The following is a 26,446-nucleotide window of genomic DNA, read 5'->3' on the forward strand; positions in this document are numbered from 1 at the left end:
CTTAATGTGCCATTTCCAAGCACTGTGACACTCCTCCAGGGCTGGTTGCATTTACCATTGCTAAAGTCTAAATAAGTGAGTTTTAATGAGCAGGAATGCTTGCTAATAGCCGATTCAGGTACTTAGTAGTCCATGTTATTTAACTGTGGTAGAATTACAGAACATAAATGGTCTGATGATTAATAGATGTACCTGCTATATATTGCAGCCTAATAGTTTTTGCCATTAAAGAACTGTCTTAACATCTCTTGGTTTGGATGTGGCTGGAGAGAAAGGGACTTGCTTGCAGATTTACATCACTGGTGAGTTAAACCTCAAAGCACTTCGTATAATAATTTCACACCACCATCTATATATTGTTCAGTAACATTAGTGAACTCATTAGAGAATGGTGGTACTTGTGTACTTCAGCTTCCTGAGGTGCCCAGCTCAGATTTATTCTCTCTGCTTAGCGCTGTCAAAACCAAACTTAGCCTGTCCTTTTAAAGTCAGAAGTAAGACAGTGAATTCAATCTTAATCTCCTTTCTTCTCCTGCCCCTCTAATTTTGGGCACTGGTAAAGGGACCAGTAAGAGCACGGCTTGACTGTGTTTTCCAAGCAGTTCTGATCTGTGGACAGGCAGGTGGAAAGAGGGAGTTGAAAGAAAGGCAGAAAGTAACAGATGAACAAGAATAAAGAAAGAAAAGCATACAACGTCTGTTGTGGCTTGCACAGATACTCCAGGAGATACTGCAGTATTTATGGAAATACGGGCTGTTTAGAGCTGCAGGGAATGGGACACAGACTGCAGGCTGGCAGGCCTCTTCAGAGAGTCCTTGCTGCATTTTTCCTGTTCCATGCAAGGTTTCAGCCTGACATTGTTGTTTCTTTTGGATCACAAGGAAAGGAGCTGAGCAGTGATTTTATCCTTGATCAGCCACTACAGAAAGGCATTAGCTATTTCAGCAGCTGGGTTAAAGGACAAATAAGGGCAGTTTTCAGTTTTACTCATATAACTTTATGCATCTGTGTGAGGATGTGACTTCTTGGGGTTGTTTAGCCTAGAGAAGTCCCTGGGGAGACCTTAGAGCAGCCATCCAGTACTTGAAGGGTGTCTAGAGGAAAGATGGGGAGGTACTCTTTGTCACAGAGCGTAGTCAGTAGACAAGAGCTAAGGGTTTTAAACTGAAAGAGGGTAGATTTAGATCAGACATTAGGAACATATTCTTTACTGTGAGGGTGCTGAGGCACTGGAGCACGCTGCCCAGAGAAGCTGTGGCTGCCCCTTCCCTGGCAGTGTTCAAGGCCAGGTTGGACACAGGGGCTCGGAGCAAGCTGCTCTATGGAAGGTGTCCCTGCCTGTGGCAGGGGTTGGAGCTGGATGAGCTTTAAGGTCCCTTCTGACCCGAACCATTCTGTGATTCTTGTGTAGAGTTAACTCGTGGCCCAGAGTTCTCATTCAGTTCTTTAGCTGTACAACTGAGTTTGACCTCAAATCACCTTTGGGACTTAAGGTGTGATTCCCCTCCTTCCTTCTGCACTGTGGAGAAGAGACTGTGGTAAAGTATAAACTGTAACCGATGGAAATGATAGCATGAGCTACAGGTCACTCTGATACCAAATGTGCAAAACTTTCTGCCCAGAGAGGTAACAGCAGCATATGGGGAGGTCTGTCTGCTCTGTTCTGGGTGATCTTTCTAATTTTGGAGAGAGACAGAGGGAATTTTCCTCCCACTGAGCTCATACACCTCCCTGAGGCAGGAGCCTGAGCATCACTTTGTTCTCTCCTTGCACTGAAGGGGTGAAGATGTAGGAGTTGGTACCGCAGCGGATTCTCCCACATGTTCCTCCTACTGCTTGCTGTGCCCCAGAGAGACAAATCCTGTACCCATGGTGCTTCCTTCCCTCACTTCTGAGTCATTAACTTCCAAAATGCAGCAGCTCCCTGAGAGAAACACACAGCATCAGCAGTCCCCGTGCCAGCCGCATCTGCGCATCCACAGCGGCAGGGGCTGACCTTGGAGCGAAGACCAAAGCAGAACCTTCTTGCATTTCTTCTCTATACCCTGGTAATTCTCCCTGATGACCCTGGCTAAACTGTATCCTATCCACGGCCCTATTAACAGTCTGTAACGTGGACACGCTGCTGTGGTGGTTCTACCTGTTCGTTTTTTATCTTGCCCTTTAATACCACAGCAGGCGATGTAAGAGAGAGGAGCTTTCATCTGATGGCCTTGGGGAGTACTTAGACAAGGGGGCCAAGATCTTAGCTGGGATTTGCAGGTAAATTGCAAGGAGTGAGGATTCTGGCCTAATTATGCTTGAGCTCGTAAGTTACACTATTGCTGTCATCGGAGATGTTAGGGGGGAGGTGTTCAAATTGAAACTTGAATTTTTATGGGGTATATTAAACAGCCACAACAACAGGGGCATGTTTTATTTGGATTATTATTTGTATATACTAGATGTACAGTGGACTTACACTGTTTTGGTGGCAGGCGCTTATCGCTGCATACACAGAGGGTTTTTTTCCTCCTTAGCTAAGGAGGAATGAAAAATTCAGAAGCAACAAACGGGGGAATAGTGAGAAATACAACTTTTAAAATTACTCATAAGGGAAAACAGCAAACATGTTTGCTCATGTCCTTTATCTCAGTCAGCTAATCTTGCAGAATGTCAGCTTGTATAGAAATAGATTTTTACATATGAACTTGTTACATCACTTCCTAAAAAAAAAAAAGGGGAGTATTTAGCTTGTATTTAAATAGCACATTCAGAGGCTGTTTATGCAGTATTTCTGCTGCAAATGTATGATCCTTGTTAGCTAGCTAAGCGCTGTGTGAAGTTTTAAAACGACAATGTATTTATTTGCTCCTTACTGTGTGAAAGATAAAACACTTACAAAAGTATCAGTGTGAAATCTTCACATTTTTAATACCTTAATTTTAAAGAGAAATTAATTTGTTTTCTACCGTTTTGAGCTCTACTGGTCAGAGGGAACAAGTCTAAAAAAAAAGATATGCTAAAAGCATGTGATACAGAGAAAAAAAACCTGTGAAATCCATCAAATTAGTCATGGCAAAATTGAATTCACAATTTAAACCCCATTTTATCCAAATGTAGCTTGTTTGTTTTGCTGCACTCTAACAAAGCTGAGAACGATGTAGTTTCCGACTGGTGAAATATCTTGTGTCTCACAGTGGCATTTGAATACATGCTATTAATTCTTCCAAGTTAACTCTGACATAGACCCCCATGTGGTTTTAGGGGGAGCAGAGACAACAGTGTGTCTTTGGAGGTGCCATTTTTCAACTGAAATGTGAAATCAATGTCTTGAAACCATTTGTGGTCATTAAAAATCCCATGGCACTCTTCTGCAAGAGTAGAGACATTGACTCCCAAGTCCTGGTGAAATTCCAGCTATGTAATTATATTCCTCCTGGTGCAGCCTTCCTTTTAAAGCTAACTTAGTGTTCCTCTTCAGCTGTGCTCCCCCACTTTAAATGGAAAATACTTCTTTTCCCTTTGTAAATTTGCTTTAGTTCTGCTTTATCCTGACAGCCGGTAGAAGTCTTTTCTCTTACCCCATCAGTGATGCAAGTCCATGCAGTAAAAGGCGGTGTGTGTGCAGAACCCCTACAATTAAAAGAGCAGTTTATTGAGGGACTAGTTAAAAAACATGGGAATTAATGGGATGTATCCCATTAGAGTTAGTTGTCACAGGAGCCATAAACGCTGTAGCTGAGAAGTGTTGCTCAACCATATGGTTCGGACCCCTCTCTACCCTGATGTTGTGTTGCTGAGTGTAGCATAGAGAATTGGTGGTATGGTCACTGCTGTCTGCAGTGTAGGCAGGACAAGGAAATAGTGGTCAAGCCAGATTTGCCAGCAGGGCAAAGCAAGGAACAACTCATGGTTAGGAAATACTTCAAGATAGAACTTCCTAGTTATCAACATTATCACAATTTGTTACACCCACCCTGGCAGCATGCTTGGCATATGCAGTTATGCCCACATTGGATATTAATGGAAAAATACATAACTTTTCAAATGATCCTCTTAGATACCTAATTTCTCTTTCAACTTGTGCTTATTTCTGTTCACAAATACATCCCTTTGGTGTGAATGCTTGCGGCAGGTGTAGGACTCTGGTTAGTAAAGGGTTGAACATTTCATCCAAACCAGAAATATCAGTTTAACATTTGGGTTTCTTTTGTGCTTCATGGCAAATGGGTGTAAATGATAGAGCTGCTGCTACACATCCTAGGGAATCAAAGGGGTCATGGTCACTTGTCCTGGAGAAGACACTACCTTCTTACCTCCCTGTCTGAAATCATGACTGCTGGCTCTGATGGATAGAACCATGACCTCAGGGTTTGGATGATTCTCTTCACAAGCTGGAAGTCTCCCATATTCTGCGTCTTGAGGGGGTTCTGAGTGCATCTGTGCTGTTTTCTTAATACCACAGCGTACAGATTCCTTCTTCAGTTTTGCTCTTATCCTTATGTCCTTATCCTTGCTTGCCCTGTGTGCCGTAGGCGGGCCTTACCTCTCCCCAAAGCATGAGATGGAAAAAGGAAGAACAGTGACACACTTGCAGGAATGTGTCGCTGCCTTCCTTTCTGCGTTTTCCCCAGCACCCTCACAGATTGCATAGCTTGAGTCCATATGCTTTCCTGTTCACAACAAAAAGTGTTCTTGATGGAGACCTAAGGCTTTCCAAATCACTAAGGGTCATGATCCTGAGCAGAGCCTTGACTTGCATGGTTTGAACTCAGTACTTGCTAGGTTTGCTAGCATGCATCGAGCAGAATATGCACAAGAGGATCTCGGTTGTCCTTTAAACCCCTGTCTCTTGTGCCTCAGTTTACACTTCTGCAGATGCACAGCACAGACTATTAAACTGGACAAAAATGATGCAGAGCTGTGTTGTGCAAAACCATGGGCGTAGGTGGATAACAGCAGCTGCCAGTCAGCCTCTGAGGGAAGAGCACCATATGATTTCTCAGTGAACGAAACATTTAATACAAACACAACACTTTCCAAATATTCTTGAGAGTTTTCCTGAACAACTTTCTTTAAACAAAACCAATGGGCAATAAAGTCTGTTTGCTGATCGCTATGCAGATCTTCCCACTTCCACTTCACTGAGATTTGACTAAAATATTTATACTTTATTGCTTTGGTACACATCCTACTCCAATCCTACAGGAAGGATTTCTTAGCCTGAAGAGAGAAATGCCAAAATGTGTGTGTGGTGCTCGGTTGCTTGGTTCACCCGCATTGGCTTCCTGGGTTTTGAGCATAACTGTGAAGTCCTCTATGGAGCGTGCAGAGCCCTTCCAGTAGGTCAGAGCTCCTCACAGGTCTGGTGAATTATTTGTAAACCTGCAGTTTGATGTCTTTGGAAGGCCACATCTGAGAGGGTAGCGTTTTGGGGTACAAATGACCTTCCTGGAAATGCTGCATCTGCACTTTGTAATGTCATCCTCCACCTAATACCTTTTCCAGGGCTTTAGCCTAGTCCTCCTCTGTCCTTAGTGGTGTTGTGCATTAGCTTATCCCATTTGCTTTGTCACAGATTTTGGTGGAATTCAGGGGCAGCCCCGATGATGCATTTGGGTTCACATCTTCACCCTTTTTCAAGGTCATCCATTCATATCACAGGCTGGACATGAAAATAAATGGTCTTTTATTCAGTCTACCTTTGAGAATTATCTGCTTCTTGGTTTTGCCAAAAGAAAAAATAGTGTTGTCCTTCTTTTGTTTTCATCTAAGAAAAATAGTAATTTCTGTAGATACAGTAAATGATGAGTTATATTTATTGTATGTGTCATTTGGGAGTAGTAGGGATCTGAAAATTGGTTGTATAAGTCTAGCTTCAGTTTCTTGAAATACTGCAGAATGAGTACCCATTATCTTTATATAAACTTTAAGGGTTTTCTTGATGAGTAATTTGCTCCATAAGATTTTCTTTTTTAAACTCCCATGAAATATATTTATAGCACAGTGTTTAAATTCCTGATATTTATAGGACACTTACAGTGGACATTAACCATCTTCAGCGTCCCTTGTACCGCTTTATTTTCAGTGACATTGCAGAGAAAATTGTGCTTGTTTTCTAGGAAAATGATAATTATAATCTAAAGGGTTTGGGCCTTTTTGTAATAGTTTAAATGTTTGCTGAGTTGATGAGTAGCAGTGAAATCTTTGGATAGTTGGGAAGTAATCAGACTTGTGAGTTTGAGAGTTTGAGTTTGATCCGTATTTCAGAAATCATTCCCTTACATATTTTTGTTTAAAATTGGAATTTGATCCAACCAAATGTGAAACTGGCAGCACGATTAATTACATGAAAAATGTACGCGCTAAAGGTCTTGCAGGATCGTTGTTTAACATTCTGATCGCATTCAGGGTGGTTTCTTCATCACTGTATCGACTATTTGATAATTGCTTTTATAACGCCAGCGTCTCTTGTAGAGAGGGTTATTTAACAGAAATGAAAATCTTTAGGAATCTAGATGCACCAATCACTCACTTCTCTGCTCAGAAGCTGGCAGTGTGTTTCCAGTTTAACGTCCTCTTTTAAACCTAGCTTCTGCTGCTGCTGCTTGATGCTTCCTGTAGTACCCACCCGCGATTTGTCTGCTTGTCTCTTTAAGCTGGATGAGCAACTGCTATTTTATCAATTGTGCCCCCATACCCTAAAGCAATAAGGTTTGTGCTATTCTTAGAGTGATAATGGGTAGCTAAAGGGTAGGGAGTCCCTTTAGAAAAACGAAAAAAGAAACACCCAGCTTGACTTTTTAGTCCAGGTTCTTCCCCAAAAAAAGCATTTTCATTGAAATGCCTTTTCTTTTTCTTTTCCCCCCATTTCATTTTCACTGACAGGAGATGATGCCTGTGATTAGTGGAGGAACGGAAAAATTTCCTGACTGTAGGAACCATTCAGTGATCCAGTTCTTTGATAGGTTACGGAAAAATATCCTATTAATCCTTTGAACTGTGTAAGTCATGAGTAGTGCTTGGGAAATAAGGTGGTGTGATACCAACGTGCAGGAGTTTAATGAAAATAAAATAATCTAAAGTGTATAGCTGTATCAAATTACCCCATAGAAACCAAGTCTGTATTGCTGCACTCTAATTTCATTTTCTTATCTCTTTACATTCTCTTCCTCTTGCTCCTGGCTCTCACCTTTGATGTCATTTATATCATGGACTTTGTTCATCACAGGCACAGCTAAATACATACCTGTCTGCCTTTTTGCTGGGGTGGGAACAGGCTCTTCTGAGAGAGGCTTAAATGTCTCCTGGTCTGTCACTGAATGGTGTGTGCAAGAAAAGGGTGTGAAATGCCTTTCTATTTTTTTGCTTATTCCTCTTTGCAACCACTGAGCACGGTTCTGATCTGTGCCTTTTGAAGCAAAACACTGGGAGGTTTAAGGCAACCTTCTGTGACCAGCAAACTGCACGCGTTGAAGGTAGAGACTCAATGAAAATGCAAAGCCCTGCGTGCTTAGAGAGGGACCATTTTATCTTCTCTGACACTGTAATGGAGTCTACAATTGCCAGTGTAACCATTAAGGAAAGAGCCCGGGTGTCACTGTGGGGTACTCAATTAAAAAAAAATAATAATTAAAAAAAAACAGACCCTTGTAGGTGCCCGTAATTCATGTAGTGTCAAAAACCATGGGGGGATCTGGAACTGAAGAGGAGCTCTGAATTATTGCAAGTCTAATGTAGTAACTCCGTAGCTACTGCATTAAAAAAAGTGTCTTCAGAACATGGTGAAGCTCGGCAAGAGCCTCCAAAAATGTCTTTCTTTTTTTGCCTTTTTCTTTTCCTCTTTGGATTTAGAAAGAAATTAGGCTTAGGGGTTCCATCTGTAAGGGTATAATGTTTATACCCTCATAATACAAATGTGTCAGCTTGGTTCCATGCTTCATCACAAGATCCGTGGCTTTGGAAATTGTTAAGGCAAGGAAGATTTGGAGACCTGTCTTGATTACCACCAGGACCCCTCAGAAAAGATGTGGATGGAAAGATTTTCTGTTCCTCAGCTGTAAACAAAGAGAAGAGAGTATTGTGTGGAGATTTGTCCCATACCACAAGTTCAAAGCTACAAATGGGAAAAATCTGCTGTTTAGATCTCAAACGCTGAAGCAAATAGGGCATGAACTAGCCAGCTGTCTTCTATGCAGCAGACTTAAACATAGGACAAAGAGTTGGTAGCTGAATGAGCAACATGTGAAATGAGATGGACTTCTGCTCAAGTCTAGGACAGCAAACTCCCTTAATACCGCCTTGCTGGTTTTCTTGAGGTCTTACACATAGGAGAGGAAGGAGAAATGGGGCTGTCCAGCTGTTTTCCTGATATTTGGATCCAAGTAAATGTGCTGGGAAGGGGAGCAAGGACACAGTGGTGGCAGATCTAGGGTGTATTTTAAGGGCTGTGTACATATGTAATGATAATGTATTTAATTGTTCTTTAATGTGACATGCCCATTTTCACTATCTTTTTCGTTTGCAATTTGTTTCCCTCAAACAGATTGCAAACCCACAAAATAGATTCAAACAGGCAGATTGGATCAGAAATCTCTTATTTGGAAAATAGTTATTGCCTAAAACCCAGTATAAGAAGACTTAACGTGATATTCTTTTCAGTCATGACATGGTTATGTATCTATCTAATGTCTTGCTTTTGCTGTGGTACTGAAAAAAGGGAACTTTTTCTACTAGAAAATAGGCCCACTGCTATGTTTTGGCTATGTCAGATCATGCAGTGCTGGCATTTGTAGTAGTGATAATGTTATGCCCTAAAAAATGAGTAATTGAACTCTTGAGAACTTTATTCTGATGAAATCCCTAAATCTCATTCCATCGTCTGCTTCTCACATTCTTTTGTATATGATCCTGTGGACATCACATCCTCAGGTGATGTAGTTGCATATAAAGCTGTATGTGTCTGCACTCCTAAAAGTACAGGCAGTATAAAGGTCTCTAAAATCTTATAACTTCTTTAAACACAAGCTAAGTTTTCCTCCCTTTGTGTCTTTCAGAGAGACTGCCACAGAGTTATCTGGAACATTACCAAGGTAAGCAAGTTTCTCTAAACTCCATCCGCGTATCAACGTCTGAAAGGTGCTGAAAGAAGCAAGACCTTTTGAGCCAGAACATGATCCTTTTCCTAAGGAAAACTGCTAGGATACTGAGAACTGGGGTGCAGAGAGGAGAATACACACTGCATGACATAGACAAATAGACTGGGACATACTGGCAGACCGAAACTACACAGCTTAGAGCAACATGTTGGAAGTTGCTTTGAGGCTTAGCACAGTTATGCACCTGATGAGAAAAATCCCAGATGTGGCTTTCTTCCAGCTGTGCAATTATACCCATTGCAGGTGGTTTGGCTTTTGCTTGAAATTTCACCCGAGGGATGAAGGGAGAGGAACTTGGATGTAGGAGGAAAAACCACTGTGATCTTAAGGCATTTTCAGTTGGAAAGCAGGAAAGCAGCTTAGACCAACTTGTATGCTGAGAAAGCTTTTCTCTAAATAATAGAACTAGACAAGACACCTAGGCTGCAGTAGAGGTTTCTGAAGAGACCTGCCTGTGTTTTGTCAGAGGATGCAATAAAGTGCTGCAATGATGCAGACAGAGAAAAAGGTGAAGTGAAACAAAAAGACTGATATAGTAACCTGATACTTAGCAGAGATGCTTGGTAAGTAAAGAAAACTCTGCTCTCAGTCCTCTTGCATCTTCTGCCACCAGTTTTTGCTCTCTGAGGTGCAGGGGATTTTAATGGGGTTATCGGTTTGGGGTGTTTTGCTATATTATGATTAATATCAGTGTTGTAGATCATACGATATATAACGTAAAAAGAATATTTCAGCAGGAAAGTTCTTTAAGCATGATAATGTATGCAAGTTAGAGAGAAGGACTTGGGGGTGTTGGTTGATGAGAAAATGAACATGAGCCGGCTTCAGTGTGCGCTCACAGCCCAGAAAGCAACCGTATCCTGGGCTGCATCCAAAGGAGCGTGACCAGCAGGTCCAAGGAGGTGATCCTGCCCCTCTGCTCTGCTCTCGTGAGACCTCACCTGGAGCATTGTGTGCAGTTCTGGTGTCCTCAACATAAAAAGGACATGGAACTGTTGGAACAAGTCCAGAGGAGGCCACGAGGATGATCAGGGGACTGGAGCACCTCCCATATGAAGACAGGCTGAGAAAGTTGGGGCTGTTCAGGCTGGAGAAGAGAAGGCTGTGTGGAGACCTCAGAGCAGCTTCCAGTGTCTGAAGGGGACCTATAGGGATGGTGGGGAGGGACTCTTCATTAGGGACTGTAGTGACAGGACAAGGGGTAACGGGTTAAAACTTAAACAGGGGGAGTTTAGATTAGATCTAAGGAGGAAATTCTTTACTGTAAGGGTGGTAAGGCACTGGAATGGGCTGCCCAGGGAGGTTGTGAATGCTCCATCCCTGGCAGTGTTCAAGGCCAGGTTGGACAGAGCCTTGGGTGGCATGGTTTAGTGTGAGGTGTCCCTGCCCATGGCAGGGGGGTTGGAACTTGATGATCTTAAGGTCCTTTCCAACCTGAACTATTCTATGATTCTATGATTAAGTTATTTCTTTTCTAAGGCAGAAAAGAATTGTCTGCCTTTCTTTATGGTGGATGTGGTATATCAGTTGACTAGTCTGTATTGTAAGCTGTAAAAATGTAGATTTTCATAGTATGTGATGGTTTTCCACCTGTACATGATGATTTTCCCCCTCTGTAATGTATCACCTTGCTCTGTGAGTATAAAGTTGTGTGATTTATATCAGGTGTTCATTTATCAGATTCTTTTCTTTTTATGTCTTACCATCACTTGATATTCTCAGCAGTGCAAGCAAATGTGCTGGTGAAATTTTGCCAGGCATTTGCAGTGATGACCCATAACCAGGTCTGCCTGATGCACACAAGATTTTATTCATCTTCATTGCAAAAGAATTACAATTCTTCATATAATCAAAAATAAAGAAAGAAAACAGGGATTCAACAGAGCAGCTGTCTCCTTGTTTAGGAATGCCAACAACAATGCCTAGGTATATCTTTTAATATGTTTAGTGCTAGAATATTTCTAGTTAGATCGCATGCCCCAATTGGTTAGGTATTATATGACTAATATACTGGAAACATGAAGTCCTTGTACTGCAGAAATAAATTCCACTTTAAATTAAAGTTAAAATGAGAGGAATGGGTGCTTGAATAAACATTGCGTTTCATACTTGCCATTAATGATTGCATAAATGTGGGTTTTGAGTTAATACCACAAGGCTTTAATTTGAGCCATGGCAAGACGTCACCAGTACAAATCAGATTGTACAAGCTATGTGCACAAGGCATTGCAATTGTGTTATAAATATTAAAACCTATAATCTTGCCTTGATTTAAAACAAATGTTTACAGCTGTGCACAGGTTGGCTACTCCTCCAGCCTTCATGGGGATTCACCTGTCCCTGCATTTCTCTAAACAAGCTGTTCCTTGGAGTTTTTAATCTTAGGTTGTGATGTATTAATCTATTTTTTTTTTGTTGTTCTTCTTTTAAACTTCAAGTGAACCATTTTTCTGTTATTAATTCATAGCAGCAAAACAGTCTGATTTCCCCTCCTACACCACATCTTCTTCCACCTGCAGCTATTTCATAGCAAATAAAATTTTAGGTGTCACACCTTGAAATGACGAAACTAATAACCACTTTCCCACAGTCACTGTGCTTGTGGGATTTTGTCTGACAGGGCTGAAAATGCTCCTGTAATGCTAGAAATGTAACTCTCATTTGTGCAAGCAAACCTGATGTCTTTTCTCAGGGCATTAATGACTCATAGAACCACGGAATGGTTTGGGTTGGAAGAGAACTCAAAGCTCATCCAGTTCCAGCCCACTGCCATGGACAGGGACACCTTCCACTAGAGCAGCTTGCTCCAAGCCCCTGTGTCCAACCTGGCCTTGAACACTGCCAGGGATGGGGCAGCCACAGCTTCTCTGGGCACCCTGTGCCAGCGCCTCAGCACCCTCATGGTGAAGAACTTCTTCTGTATATCCAACCCCTTGTCCTCTCTCCACAGTCCCTGATGAAGAGTCTGTTTCTGCCATCCCTATAGGCCCCCTTCAGATACTGGAAGCTGCAATGAGGTCTCCACACAGCTTCTGTTCTCCAGGCTGAACAGCTCCAATTTTTGTTAGCCTGTAGATTCATGGATATATTTGCAGCAAGGATTGAGCAAATACCTTTCAGGCATTAGTCAAAGTGGTGAAAGGGTTTTCACTGCAAGCGATGTAAGTGTGAGCAGATGTCTCTGTACTTGGAATGTGTTGTCTGACTGTCAGGAAGGATTAGACACTGGTGGCACTAAGTTTTTGTTGTAATTAAAGCCAAAACCAAAGAACTGATGAAAAAAGAAAAAAAAAAAAATCTCCAAATTTTACATAGTTGATTAAAGAAGTGAAGTTCAGGCTTTTTCCTAGAAAGCCTTTGTAAATATTCTGGAGTTACAGAAGAGAGTATTTTTTTCATTCTCTTGTCTCTTATAGTAACCAAGTGAGCTTACGTATGTGTGTTTTTAAAAAAGCAAACATACCAGTGTCTTGTAAAACAGTGATTTTTTTAATGTAGTCATTTTCCATTAAATACTGCTGATTGTTCTCTAGTTACTGTATTTAAGAGGTAGAAGAAATTGTCGTCTTGCCAATGAAGAATATGTATCATTGATAGGCAAAAGTAGAAAACTGAGTTAGTGGGCATCATTTAGAATTAATTAGATTGCTAGATTAACTTTGCCTGTAGAAAGACATGCACGATTATATTGAGTCGGTTTTAATTTACCAGTTATTTCTGATGATTTTGGGAAGCTCAGGCTAGAGAAGGAATTGAAAATTTCAACTCAAAATGTGATAAGAAAGCTTTACAATTTGTGTATTAAATGACATTATTATATCCATGAATGTATATTGTTTTATTCGAAGAAAGGCTTTCTGTATGCAACAGCACATCAAAGAACAGATCTTCACAAGGAAAACTTTATAATAATATTAAGTTGTTCATTGCATGACCTATTTAGAGTACTCAGATACTTCTTGTTGTAGACTACATAATTAAATTTTAAATGGAACATGATAAAGAAATTATACTGGTGATCTCCAGAGGTTTGAATACCCTATTTGGATCTTTACAAGAGTGTAGCAAAGGCATACTTTAAAATTTAATAAAGGTCTGGCCTATTTTTTTTCCCCTTTTAGATGTTCTATAGCTGCTATGGCAGTCCTATTTGATACTGTATTTGCTTTCAGCACTACATAGATGGTACCTGCGTTACAGACCAGACTAAAAGTATTAGAAGAAACACAGCTCAAGAAACACACTATTTAAACATATTGTAAAACAAAGAGTGAAGATAATCTCCTAAAATCTTGTGGTGACCAAGCTTGTCATCACCCTTTTGCAGGCCAGCATCTGAGCTAAGCAGTCAAGGGGAGTCGTAAATGAGCAAGGTGGAGTGCTTGAGCACAGTGCAAAGCCCTATGGGCATGAAGGAGATGGCCTTTGGAGCTCAAATAAGAAAATACTCAGCTTCAGTATCAAAGGAGTGATTCCAGTCTCTACTCACTTCTGTTTGTTTCTGTGAAAGTTACTTTATATTTAAAGAAAAACAAATATTTTCAGTATAGACTAACCACATGGATTATTTATTTGCTTAATGCTAGGTTAGTAATGATAACAGAAGTAAATCTGGGCTACTTTTCCACTTCTGTGAAGTGGCTCAATTTTACGTCCCACTCGAGAGGGGGAGTAAAGTTAAAGTGGTCACTTCCTCCCTGAACTGTTCTTTCCTAACGCTTAACAAAAACTCGAAAATAATTTGCATGGATATTTTTCATACAAAAGCTTGTGGAATTTAAGCAGCCCCTGCTTAAATCTTGAGCATAACTCAAGAAAACTTGTATTTTGAGGTGAAGGCCATCTTAAAAGTGCCATTAAGAAATTTCTTTAGAGAGGTGGGAGGAAATCTGCAGTAAGATACAACGGCGTGGACGCGTCGATATAAACAAGGTCAGGTGTTTTCAAAACAAAAATTTGAACCTTCAGCTTGTTGTAGAATCACAGAACAGTTTGGGTTGGAAAGGACCTTAAGATCATCCAGTTCCAACCCCCCTGCCATGGGCAGGGACACCTCACACTAAACCATCTCACCCAAGGCTCTGTCCAACCTGGCCTTGAACACCAACAGGGATGGAGCATTCACAACCTCCCTGGGCAACCCATTCCAGTGCCTCACCACCCTCACAGGAAAGAATTTCCTCCTTATATCCAATCTAAACTTCCCCTGTTTAAGTTTTAACCCATTACCATTGTCTTAGAATTATAACAATTTGCAAAACAGTGGTCTGGAGTAGGGCACGAATTTTAAGCCCTCTTGAGTTGGGAACTTATTCTCTGCCTTTCCTTTCCTTTAGTAATGGCTACTTTCCATTTACTGCAAAGACTTGTGTTCTTGCAGGTCTACAGCATTTTGAAAGTAGAATGTAAGTACTGAAGTCACTTCAGTACTTTTGAAAAATGTTAACCTGCAACTTCACCATTATTTAAATCTAATGCAACTAAGCTTTTATCTAAAGGAAGAAGAAGAATTGACAACCCACCATATGACAAGCAAAATGAAATCTCTTGATCACTAACTGTCAGCAGTCTTTCTAATACCATTGTGTTAGGGAATGATATGTCTTCCAAGGAGCTAAGTACACAAGGTTTTGAATCATTTCTGTCTTGACAGCCTAACACAAGTAACTACTTGTAAGTGCTTGGAGGAATTATAAAATCTATGTGGCTCAGTAGAGTGAGTTAATAAAACATCTGTGAGCATTTTAATTACTATAAAATGAAAATGACTGTTTCCTGACACTGATAGGTGCACGGACTAAGGACCTACTTGACATCTCAATTGCTTTCTTCACTGCTGTTGCATGGACAGAGGAGCTGAGGTTAGCTTCTGTGTTTGCTGTTCTGCTTCCCCTCCAGTTGAGATCTTTTGCCAAGCAGTTTCTCTCACTCTGAGAACACTAGATTATGCCTTTCACCCCTCATGCTTCATATACTGTAGATGTCCTCTCATGTTACTAGGGCTGCTTTACAGTCATCAAAGGCTTGAATACCCATCCACCTAAACTATACGTGTGTCCCTGCCAGACTGTGACAGAATTGTCCTTATCTTGATAGAATGTTTAAGAAAGTTTTATTCCCTCTTAAACAAAGCAGGGATTTGGCATAGCCCATTTGTGACCCTATCTTTTAATGGAGAAGTTCTGCTTTCCAACTCCAAATCCCTTCTCAAAACTCACTTTCTTTTAGAGACATATAAATAATAGGTCAAGAAAATGTTGTTCATCCCAGGTGTCAGGCAGTGGTAGCTGATAACCTTAAAATCTCTTGAATGTCATACTATATGCAGCTAACCAGAGTCAGTCTTTGGAAATGATATCATCTTATATCTTTTTCTGAAACCTCATCATTAAAAAGAAAAGAAAAAGATTCCAGCTCTCGATATTTAAATCTTCTCAAGTCAACTGTCTTAATGAGCAGGTTTTCCATAATTTGGATGCCTGCTATTTCCATCAGGAAATCATTATTTTAAATTGAGACTTGAATTTAAGTAATAATTCCCTTTAAAAAAAGAAAAAAAAATATGTTTGACTTTCTCTATGCCTAGGATGCTTATTTCTAAATACTCTTTTCTTTCATCCAACCTTTGAGCCATTTTTCTATACTCCAAGCAGGACTGCCTATTACCCATTGTATGAGCTGTATCGGAATGCCATGATGTTGTTTGGGCTTTCTGAGGTGCTGTAATATAAATCACAGTAATTATTTGGGCTAGTAACAAGCTTGCTGTTAGTGTAAGTGAATCTGTTGGGGTTTTTTTCAGGAAATAATACACAAGTTGTCCCTTCACTATTCTGCTTTCTATCTTTTCTGAGGAAAGCTTCAATATCATTAAAACATGACATGGATTCATTCTGTCTAGTAGCTGTTGGCATTTTTTATTGTTGTTGTTTTGCATCCATTTTGAAATATGTTTTTTACAGCTAATGTTAATCTTAAAACACACTTATGTGCAATCTGATCTGTTCCTGAAGAGATATCTTAAAAATCTTAAGAGGAGCCCAAGGAGCATGGAGGTGATTATCCATATGTGCTTACTGATAACTTGCATTCAAAAATTACTAAGGCACCAATGGCAGGATTCACATCACCTATATTTAGCTACCACAAAATCCTCAGTCTGAAGAACCGAGGAGGAAATGAAGAGAAATAGGTACCTCATCTCAGGACAGGGTGAATAACCTTGGGGAATTGTTTTTCTTTCTTCGCTGCCTGAAAGTCGAGCCTGCGGGAATAGCATAGTCTAGATGTTTCACCTGATGATAGCTTTAATTTAAGGTGAGTTCTAGCAGCCTGAGTTTTATAAGTGTTAAAGTGCCAAATGACGTAAGCTGATGCCTGCTGGAGTTTTGAGGACATTGCCATGCTTAACCTCAAAAAAACTTTCAATATTTGGTACTTAAGTCCTAAATATAGACCTTGCAAGGGGGGGGAAGTCAGACAAAAGCGATGGTTGGACTTGATATGGCTCTGACCCAGAAGGCAGTAGCTCTTCTCACAGTGCAGAGCCCTCAGAAATCGCAGCTCACAGTCTGAAACAGTTCCTAATTTTACATAGCCTTTGAATCTTAAAATCAGTGCAAGCGGTTTTACACAGCGTTGGGTTTTGAACCCGCAACCATTTCCATTGGCCACTGTTAGCACCTCTCACAAACGCTAATGGATTTGATAGCAAACCTTTATCTTAAAAGTCTGGTAGGGCTTTCATTTTTATTCCCTGTTGTAAAACTCTAAAGCTAGAGACATAGTCCCTTCTCTTTTTTTTTTTCCCCGTTACTCACCTTTACCAGACTTCCAAGCATCTTTTTAACTTGCCTTACAAAGCACTGCCAGCCAAACGTGCCCAAAGAGGATAACGTGCAGCAAAAACGAAAGGACTCAGATCTATTTTTTTCCATTCCTGAAGGTGAATTCCAAGATCATGATTATTTTTATTTATACAGTGCCTAAAGAGTGCTGAATACTTTATGGAACAAATAAAAGGCCTCTTGTAAAAAGCACGCATTCCTATAATCTAATTTTAGTCTCAAATCAGGCAGTATGAATGCTAAGCAGCACAGCTTGAGGAAAAATGGAAGGTATATGAGGGCTACGCTAATAAGATCGAGCAGTTATTTATGTTCATTATCTGTTCCACTTAATAGCGCTGCAGTATCTTACTGGTTTATGTTACATTTACATTGGTCTGTGGAGAAGATTTGACTGACACAGAATGGTATTTCTTGGGTTTGCTTAAAAAATGAGCCTTTGAACAGCATTTTGAAGGAAGATAGAGAAAGAGACCATTATAGATGGATTTTGAGAGGCCATTCCAATGTAAGAAACGGCCAACTAACTTAAAATACAAAGCTTTTCTTTGCCCTCCTCGCTTCACTTACCGGCTCAGTTGAAATACTTGTGCTCCAAGCTGGTCATTCATGTGTATCCTTAAGTGTTGCTTTAGCACTTAAAGTCATCAGCACAATGTTATTTAGAAAGTCAGTGCAAAGCATTAAACTTGTGGGAATAACTTCATATATATATACATATATGCATTTGTGCATTTGGGGGAAGGTGTACATATATCAGCTTCCGGAGAATCAGAGCAGCAGCTGAAGTCAAGGAGAGCTTTGTTAACATTGGTGGGGTTGATAAGTTTTCTCTTAGTACCTTTGCAAGGCATGTGTCATATATATATGTGTGTGATTATATAATGGTGTACTATATGTTTTCTAAATAGTTAGAAATTAACTGCTGATTATTTTGTGTATCATCCTTACCATTGGTCCCAGGACAGCAGTAATAAGATATATGGATGCGACAGTGTCAGGAGACCCACACTGATACTCCTAAGACAACAGAGACTCCAGTTGAGTCCTCTCCTCAATGTTCTTTGTCTTCTGAGCATTGCTTTTATTTATTAAGTAATAGCTAGCGTAACATTTACAAAAACTGCAACTGTTTGAACGGTTTCAACAGATTTGCTGTGAATTACAAGCAATTTTTACACAATTCTGAGTAAACTGTTTAAAGAGGTTTAAAAAAACCCCAGGAACCAAACACGTTCCCCAGTGCTCAAGGTTAACAGTTTATACTTTGTCTATATTATATTAAAAACATTTTTACTGGATCCCATAAACGTTGCACATTTTTAAAAGGCAACGATCACAGTGGGATTAGATGCGTTCCATAAAGCCAGGCACAAGGCCTGCAAACAGCAATTGGTGGCTGTTTTGTACTTTCTGAGGGTGCTGACTTGAGACTCCCCCTGTGAGATGATGCAGTTCTTCCCCTCTGTGCCTTGCCAATAGAAGCAAGGCAGCCCCTGAAGTTTCTCTGTGGTCAGCAGAAGGCTGTGAGGCTCAAACTCAGTGTTTGGAGCAGTGTCTCATAGTGGTGCCATCATTCTCTTACCAGCAGTGATGTTTTGCCAGTTTGGAGCCACTGAGGACCTACCCCACTTTCTGTGTATGTCCTCCCAATGTGTTTTGCAAGTCGTGCCCTACGCAGCACTTCTTCAACAGCAAAGTGCCGGTGCGGCACTTCTCTTAGCTGGGCTATAATGGAAAATATTTTTCATTGAGACCCTTGGAATTTTTAGAGCTTTCACGTCGTTTTCTGCAGGGAACATTTAAGCCTCAGCAAAGCCATGATGTTGTAGGGTTGGATGCAAATCATGTCTGCTTGCCATAATCTAATCTTAATGAATGTCCGTGGAGAAAGAAAGAGGGAAAGCAAGATATTAGGCTTCACCTCACACACATTAAAAAGAGAGAACTGACTTTCAGCCTTTTCTGGTTATTTTGCTTTTGAATTTTTAGATACTAATCTCACAATGGTTCACGTGCTTAATTTTGGGGAATAGCCCTGCTGGTACCAAAGTAACTGCATAAGTCAGTGAGATTTTAGCATCGGTGTTCCTGCTTGCTCATTGCCGTGAAATGAATGTCACCTTATTTGATCCTGAGCTTGTCACTAAGGCTATATAGACAGCTCTACTTGATCAAGAAAGAAGAATATAAACATAACAACTTGGGTTGGTAGCATCCTCTTGAAACATGAATTGAGAATCAAAAAAGTCAAAGTTTAACATAAGGGCCTAAATGGCTCCTAATGCAATTTAGATAGATGGTTTGGGTTAAATAAGAGTACTGGAAGACTGCAGGTGCCACTGAGTTTGGTTCGAAGGGCAAGCGTGCTTTTCTGAACCAGGCTATTCATTCAAGCTTTTAAAAAGTGGCTGTGACATTTAGGAAATTGATGAGGGCTTGTAGCTCAGGAGCCCATCTTTTAACTGGGTATTCAAAAGGTATTTTCTTTATTGATATATTCTACTGGGGGGTACAAATGCACCTGCACCGATGATCTTGTGAATGCCACAGAGACTGTCTTTTCTCAGTTGCTGGGAGCTTTCATTCCAGGATCGCATGGTGAAGTAAGCAGAAGTTCCTAAAAAGTTTAATTTAACAAAAATGAAATATTATTATTCATGTCACGAGTAATTGAATCCGCAGATGTTCTCATTCTGTATCAATGGCTGGGGACAATATGACTCTAGATAGACTGTGACAACATGAATTGATTTCTTTCTCGTTTTTTCCTTTTTTTCTTTCTCTATTTTTTTAGTTTCTTTTTAAACCTGTGAAGCGACTGTGGAGTTTTTGGGTTGTTTTTTCAGCTGATTGCTTGGAACCAACACTACAGGCTGTGCAGCTGTAGAAAAGACCTTCTCATTTTCATTGAGAGTAAATAAAATAAAGTATTGCAGAAATAGCACTGCTTTTTTTTTCCTGGTCCTGCCCTTGCAGGAATAAACAGAGATAAAGCAATTGAATTTGGAACGGCGTTCTCAGGAAGAGATGGTTGCTGCTAACACCGAATATTCAGAATATAATAATAAAAGTAATCATGTTGCTAAAAAGCCGCCTGTTACTTCCTTCAGTTTTTATCTAAAGGATAGAGTTCAGGTTTTTTGTTTCTGAATTTATAGCAGGGATGGGAAGCCCAGTTCCTTCAAATCCTTATTACGTGTGCACGATAGTAATTCCTTATTAAAGCTGAGTAGAGAAAGAAACGATGCTCGCTAACATTCCCAAAGCTGTAAAAGATGAATGTTTCCATGAAGGAGCAGAAGTAGAAAAACTTTAAAGTGCTTGTTAAGGCATGCACACGGAGTACATACAAGCAATAAGTCTGTTTTGCTGAACTGTGAAATTTCACTGAGTAATTTCTCTAATAACAGAACAGATATTGCACCTCTGACCCCAGAGGAGCTGCAGGCTCGGTGCAGCAGCCGGCCCTGGCATCAGCAGAAACTTGTGCAACCAAAGCACGGGCTGCGTGGTGGGAAGACAAGGAAAAAGGTGGTAGCAGAAGAAATGTGACATACAACTTGTAAATGTCCTGGCTGATTTGGGAAAATCAGAGAATGATTAATGGTGACGGTACTTTATTTATTGATTTCCCCCCCTCCGTGACCTATTCTTCGGTGGAGCTGCACAGTTGTGGCCGTAGCTGTGGGTTTGACAGCTACCTCCTAATTCCAAAGAAAGCACTCCATCCACTATGAACGTACAGCAGCAGAAATTTTTAATTGGCATTTTCATGTTAGCTTTCCCTTCTGGAAATGGTGCAGCGGCGATGCTTTTCCTTTGTGTCATGGAGAATGCCTGTGGAAATAACAGTTCAGTAGCTGGAGCAGGAAGGAAAAATAACCCCACAGTATCCCTCAGGATAATGCTGCACGTGCAGAGATGGGGAAAGAAATCATATAAGAAAAACATTCAGTTAAAGCAGCAACTTATATCTTCTATTTCAGAACTTGCAAGGTGAAAAAGAGTGATGTGGTTTAAAGGGGATATTGATTTGGCTGAGCTACGCGTGAACTCATGCTACAACCTCAGTGCTTCTCTGGTCTCTGAACCTCTTAGAATTAATGCAGGGGTTTTAGATTGCTTGAAGGTTCTTTTTCTGTAAAAACAGCGAGGCTGATGAATGGCAAGTACTGTGGGTGATTCAGAAATAAATAAATAAATACGTTACCTGAAGGACTGAGAGCAACTTTGTCAGCTGTACTTTCTTGCTGTGCTGCGTAGTTAGAGCAAGGTAGCGAGAGATTCTATCTCATTTCTTCTTCGTTCCGTTTTACCTTGTGAGTGATTGACTTTCTTCAGCAGCTCCATCAGGTAACGTGACATAAATGGGAAATAGATTCCCATCGTGAGTTTGTCTCACAGTGCCAGGGTCATAACAGACATTCCCAGGTATTCATCCCTTTGAAGAAAATCAGGGCTCAGGCAGATGTTGGAAATCTGGCAGTCAAGTTTGGCTTGCTATTCTAATGCAGGTTTGAAAATGTTCGTCTTAAGTGGGTGATGCTTCATTAACTTGTGGGATGCTGTGGGGCCTTGGTGGTGAGTGCTGGGTAGTAGAAGATATGCAGCAGGAGCTGTTTATTATTTAAGGAGCTCTTAACACAGCAGCGTTCAGGGGGAAGCCAGTGGTTCATCTCTTCATCTGGTATTACGTAGCAGCTGCTTTGAAAGACAGGCTGGCAAAGTGGAGAAAAGGCAGCTATGTAAAGAAATATCTGCAGGAAAATCTTTTCAGCACCTACCCAAACCTCTTTTCACAGAAATCAAATGCTTTATACCCTTGTTTTCTATGGGGCTTAGGGCTTTTAAAACTCCTGATATTCTACTTTTTCAAGAGATACAGATGTCCAGTTTTCTTCTGACTTTTAGCTGTGATGATGATTTCTTTGGATGAACCAAAGACAAAAACTTGTTTCCTTTTGTAAATTCAATTTGGATTAACTTCATTCTCTGAGACAAGACACAGATTTAAGGAATTATAGCTGGAATTCACCAAAACAATGAGTAAGGAAATAAGGATTCCCAATTAATAAAGAAAAGCCTAAATTAATTTTTTTTTTTCCTGTTTGCCTGTATTCTGCATGCATCAAAGCTGGTCTCTTCTGACCTTCTAAAGGCTTACAGAATGAATGGTCTCTATGTCTCTTATGGTGAAGCATCAAGTCTAATGTAAGAAAATCAAAGCAAAATGATACATAAAACAGAAGTCCAAAACCTCCACCAAATCCATCTTTGGTATTATTCTGCCTATGTAAGAACATCTCAGGGTAACTAAGAGACAGTTGCACACGATTTGCCTGTGCCAGTAATGCCAGCACAATGCTCATCATTGGATGCTTCTCTCACCATGGTTTTTAGTCTTCCATATATGCAGAAATGCTCAAAATGTGCTTTAAAAAAAAAAAAAAAATCTGCTCCAAACACCAGTCTCTTTTACTGGTATTTCCTGATTGAAAAAAGGGGCTTTTATCACATATCCCATATGTGCTTTATGGTGCTGAGACTTGATAACTGAGATATGATTTTATAATGAAAAATCCCCCAGGGAAGCGTGCAGATGTACTGTGGAAAGATACTGACACTTTGTGCTTTATTTGTAGGGAGGGTATGAAGAATTTCTCCCCTTCTTTTGAACAGACAAGAACATTAAAATGGAAAGTAATCTCGTGTCTCTTGTAAAACTCCTGAGATATAAGTCCAAGTGGTGGCTGAATGATGTCCACGTTAAAATGGTACTCCTCACCACATCAGCCTAAAATATGGAAAATATACCTGATCACTGATGGTATCGCTGCCTCCTTCCTTTCAACTAAATATGAAAGGAAAATAAATCTGATGCCTTTGGAATTTGAAGTGAGTCCTGCAGCTAAGGAAATTCAGCAAGATGCTAGTAAAGGGGGCTATTGATGCCATGCTCCATACAGGAAAGCTGTCTTGTGATTGAATGCAAATGTGACTTAGATATGTAAATCATATTCAAGATTTCATCAGTAAGCCTTTAATATATCTAGAAACTATCTTAAAGCATTTAAATAAAATGTTAATTGAAAGTATGGAATAGTGTTAGCAAGCTCTTTCAAAGAAAGCTTCAATTCAAGGCACGTAACAAGGAAGCAAGCGCTCTGATCTAGTCAAACAGAACCTCCCATGGTAAAAACCTATAATTGTTTTAAAGTTCTCTAAAAACCTACATCTCTGTTCTCATCTCATCCCACACACTGTGATATTCCTTATGTTCCTCACTCTCCTCTCTCAGAGCTGACTTTCTTTGTAGCCTTCTCCCACTCCCAGCGTGCTGCCTTCTCTCACCTCCTACGCATGGAGCTGCCTCCTGCTGCCCATACAACAAGCACTTTTCTACACACCCCAGCCCTTTCCTTTCCTTGAGCTTGTCTGTGCTGGATTCCCTACGAAGCCATCAGGATGTCTTACCCTGCACCAAAATCCAGAAGGTGAACTTTGTTTCCAAACTGAGGAAAATCTCAGTAATAAGCCAAGCTCTCTTCTGAGAGCAGTCATCAGATGGAGCAAATGGCTGATCTTTGTATTTAATGAAACCAAACCTATTCTAAAGAGTAAAGACAGAGGGGTTGAGCTAGACTGCAACCCTCTAGTGCTGATGGAAGTGCCTTCACAAGCAGTAGGGCAGCAACGTTGACTTTAGTGGTTCAGCTTCAACCAGTTTGGGTTCAGTTCATCAACAAAAGCTTGATATTAGTCCTAAGAGCTAGAAGTGTGGGAGCACAGAAGCACGAGCATCTCTTGCCGCAGCTCTGGTTTTGATTGTCACTCCTTACCTCCTCATTAAGCAGAGGGATTTTGGAGGTATTTGCAGTTACCTTCCTATCTGCAGATGGTCTGCAACAGTGACAGCAGCTGTTCCAAAAGCAAGCATGAAGGGAGGTGTTGTCGCTTGTTTGCTATGTTTACAAATTTTTAACAAGACTACTATTTAAAGTATGTTCTTTTGTGACTGCGTGCAATATGTTATCATCTCAGTGCTGCTGGATTGATGGACATCAAAGGGATGCGTCACAGATAAATTTCTCTGCTTTGGAGTGGTTTCTTTTAGAGCCTGTGTAAATCTTGTAGTTTTGGGCAGAGGTTGCATGGATTAATACTATAACCTGTGACTTGTGCTCTCATGACTGGGGGGGGAAAGAAGGGCAGCCACATGATAGTGTTCAGCTGACAGGAGTTTACAGGAGAAGGCTGGGGAAGTGCCTGAATTCAGGAAACATGTAATTCTTCACTGAGAAGAGAAAAAATAAGGAGAAATAAAGCACATTTTAGTTTTGCATGTTGAGTGCGCTGTCGGTGACAGAGGAAAATACCAGCTTGGAATGGTTTTCATGGTCTTTTATAACAAATCACAGCAACCACAGACTGAAGGAGCTGAGAGGTGTGCTATGCCTTTGGGAGGCCATTGGAGGACTGGGATGCTCTCGCATGGCTCTCCCCACCTCTCCAAGCAGCAGCAACTCAGGCAGGCTGCGCTGCTTTAACTACGATGCCTCATGGCAAGACCAAAATGACAGACCTATGCTGGTGGGACTCAGCTCTTAACGGTGTCAGGACCATATCAACCCAAACCATACATGAGGGGTGAAAGCTAAGGTCCTGCCCAAGCTCTTCTAGTAGAAGCTTCTCAGTTTCTATGTGTCCTTTCTGCTGTGCTTTACATAAAATGGTTGCCTCTTAAGATGGTTGGGTTTTTGTTGCTTTGCACCTCAGCTGTGAATGGAGGTTTCTGTCTTTCTATAGGAAGTGTTCACAGGAAAAAGAAGGGGGGAATGCATGTAGTCAAAAATTTAAATATAAAATCTAAACATTTGGTAAGGAAGTGAAAATCCAAACAGCCTCATTTCCATTGGAAGCATGTTGAGTTTCCATGTGGTTCCCCACTCCTGTGACTCATTTGCTGGTGTTCGTGTTATTCCCACTTGGCTATGAAATACTTCCCCACCTTCTCAGGTGAAGGGATTCATCCCACAGTCCTTTACGGATCCATATTGAAGTGAGATGAATCATTCCTGTCTGTTTTCACTGTCGACTTGAAGGGTACCTACGCAACAGGGTTCCCATGGAAAAGTCCACAGTGGAGACAGGTGAAGTTAAGGGGGAAAAGTTTCACTGTTGTCTTTGCCATCATTTTAACGAGACTGGAATTGCATTCCTTGAAATGGCCCAGGGAGTGGGGAAGTGTCCCGCTGTGTGGTACCACTTGGTGAAGCACACAAGTTAGGCTGATGAATTGAAGGCTGTGGTAAAGTGAGGCTGTGTCGTGTGGTTTGGGGCATTAAATGTTAATGGATGCATTTTGGCTAGTGAAATATCTTTCTGGGAGTAAGCGACTGCCATTTCTTGATGGTGCTTGCATGTTGGGAAGCAGAACTAGAAAAATGCATTTAAAAATTGCGCCTTTCAGACCTTGTGTAATCAGAGGTCAGTAAAATGTAAATGGGAGAAAAGGAGCTGATGTAGATGCTTTCAGCTTGTGTAGATTCGGTATGAACACACGGAAGTTCTACAGTGTAGGGCTCAAGGTTATACAGGAGTTCACTGAAAGGGGAAGGCGAGTTGTCTGGGGCTATTACCTGTTAGGGGAGGTAGAAGAAAAGATCATCATTCTCTGCAAAATCAAAAAGCCAGTATTCATTCACAGTACTGTTCCTGTACGAATTATAGCTTACAACCACTCCGTATAAGTTTTCCTGTCTCCTGCCATCCCCCTAACCTTTGAATACACCTGTGTAATCGAATCAGAGGGTACAGGTCTATCATGTACTTCTTAATACCCTTGGACAGATTGCTGTCTCGTTAGAAAGACCCGTCAAAGTACTGTAAGGTGCTAATAAGACGCTGGCTTTAAAAATGGATTGGCTGAGTGGAAAGTTTGGCAGGACCCCAGAATGAATATCTGGCCACAGGCTGGAATTATTGCTGTGCTAATCTGCTTGGTGTGTTCAGAGGATCTACTTGCATCTTGTGGAAGTGGGAGGTTTGGAAGCTGCTGACCCATGATGAGCTCCCATCTGTGGATCCAGCTTGCTACGATGATGTCTGGCTGGTGGCTGAAGAGTTTGCTGTTTTCTGCAGCTACAGTCCATGGGCCAGGGCATAGTTTATGAGTAGAGGCATATCCTGAATACGCCCAGCCCTAAACTGTACTTACATTTCACCAGGGTGATGTATGGGCTTTATGTAGCTCTGATTGCTGTGCTGAAGTGAGCTGTCAGAGCTTATCAACCTAACTTTATTTTTTTCTGTGCATCCTTGGGAAAGGAAGCTTTGGATTTTAGAAAGGGAATGGCAAAGAGAGAGCTGACAAAAAATCAGAAACTGCACTTCACTGAGAAGTGACTGGGCACAGCTCTCTAAAATACAGAGTTTGCAGTTGCACAGAATTGATC

The 26,446-nt window shown here is 40.8% G+C and overlaps 1 protein-coding gene across 2 annotated transcripts in view; it reads left to right on the plus strand.

The window, feature by feature from the left end:
- Positions 1–26,446, plus strand: part of CELF2 (CUGBP Elav-like family member 2) — a 563,629-nt gene that overhangs the window by 240,072 nt on the left and 297,111 nt on the right. For both annotated transcript variants that reach the window (XM_061468608.1, XM_061468599.1), the window contains one exon: positions 9,040–9,075. Coding sequence is in view for 1 of the 2 variants with exons in the window: in XM_061468599.1 (XP_061324583.1) it covers positions 9,040–9,075 (36 nt within the window). In the remaining variant the exon portion in view is untranslated. The remainder of the gene's footprint in view (positions 1–9,039; positions 9,076–26,446) is intronic.

Source organism: Pezoporus flaviventris, unplaced genomic scaffold, assembly GCF_033815535.1.
Source record: "Pezoporus flaviventris isolate CSIRO_AGI_PZ_B2104156 unplaced genomic scaffold, CSIRO_AGI_Pfla_v1 ptg000049l, whole genome shotgun sequence".
Classification (NCBI taxonomy): domain Eukaryota; kingdom Metazoa; phylum Chordata; class Aves; order Psittaciformes; family Psittacidae; genus Pezoporus; species Pezoporus flaviventris.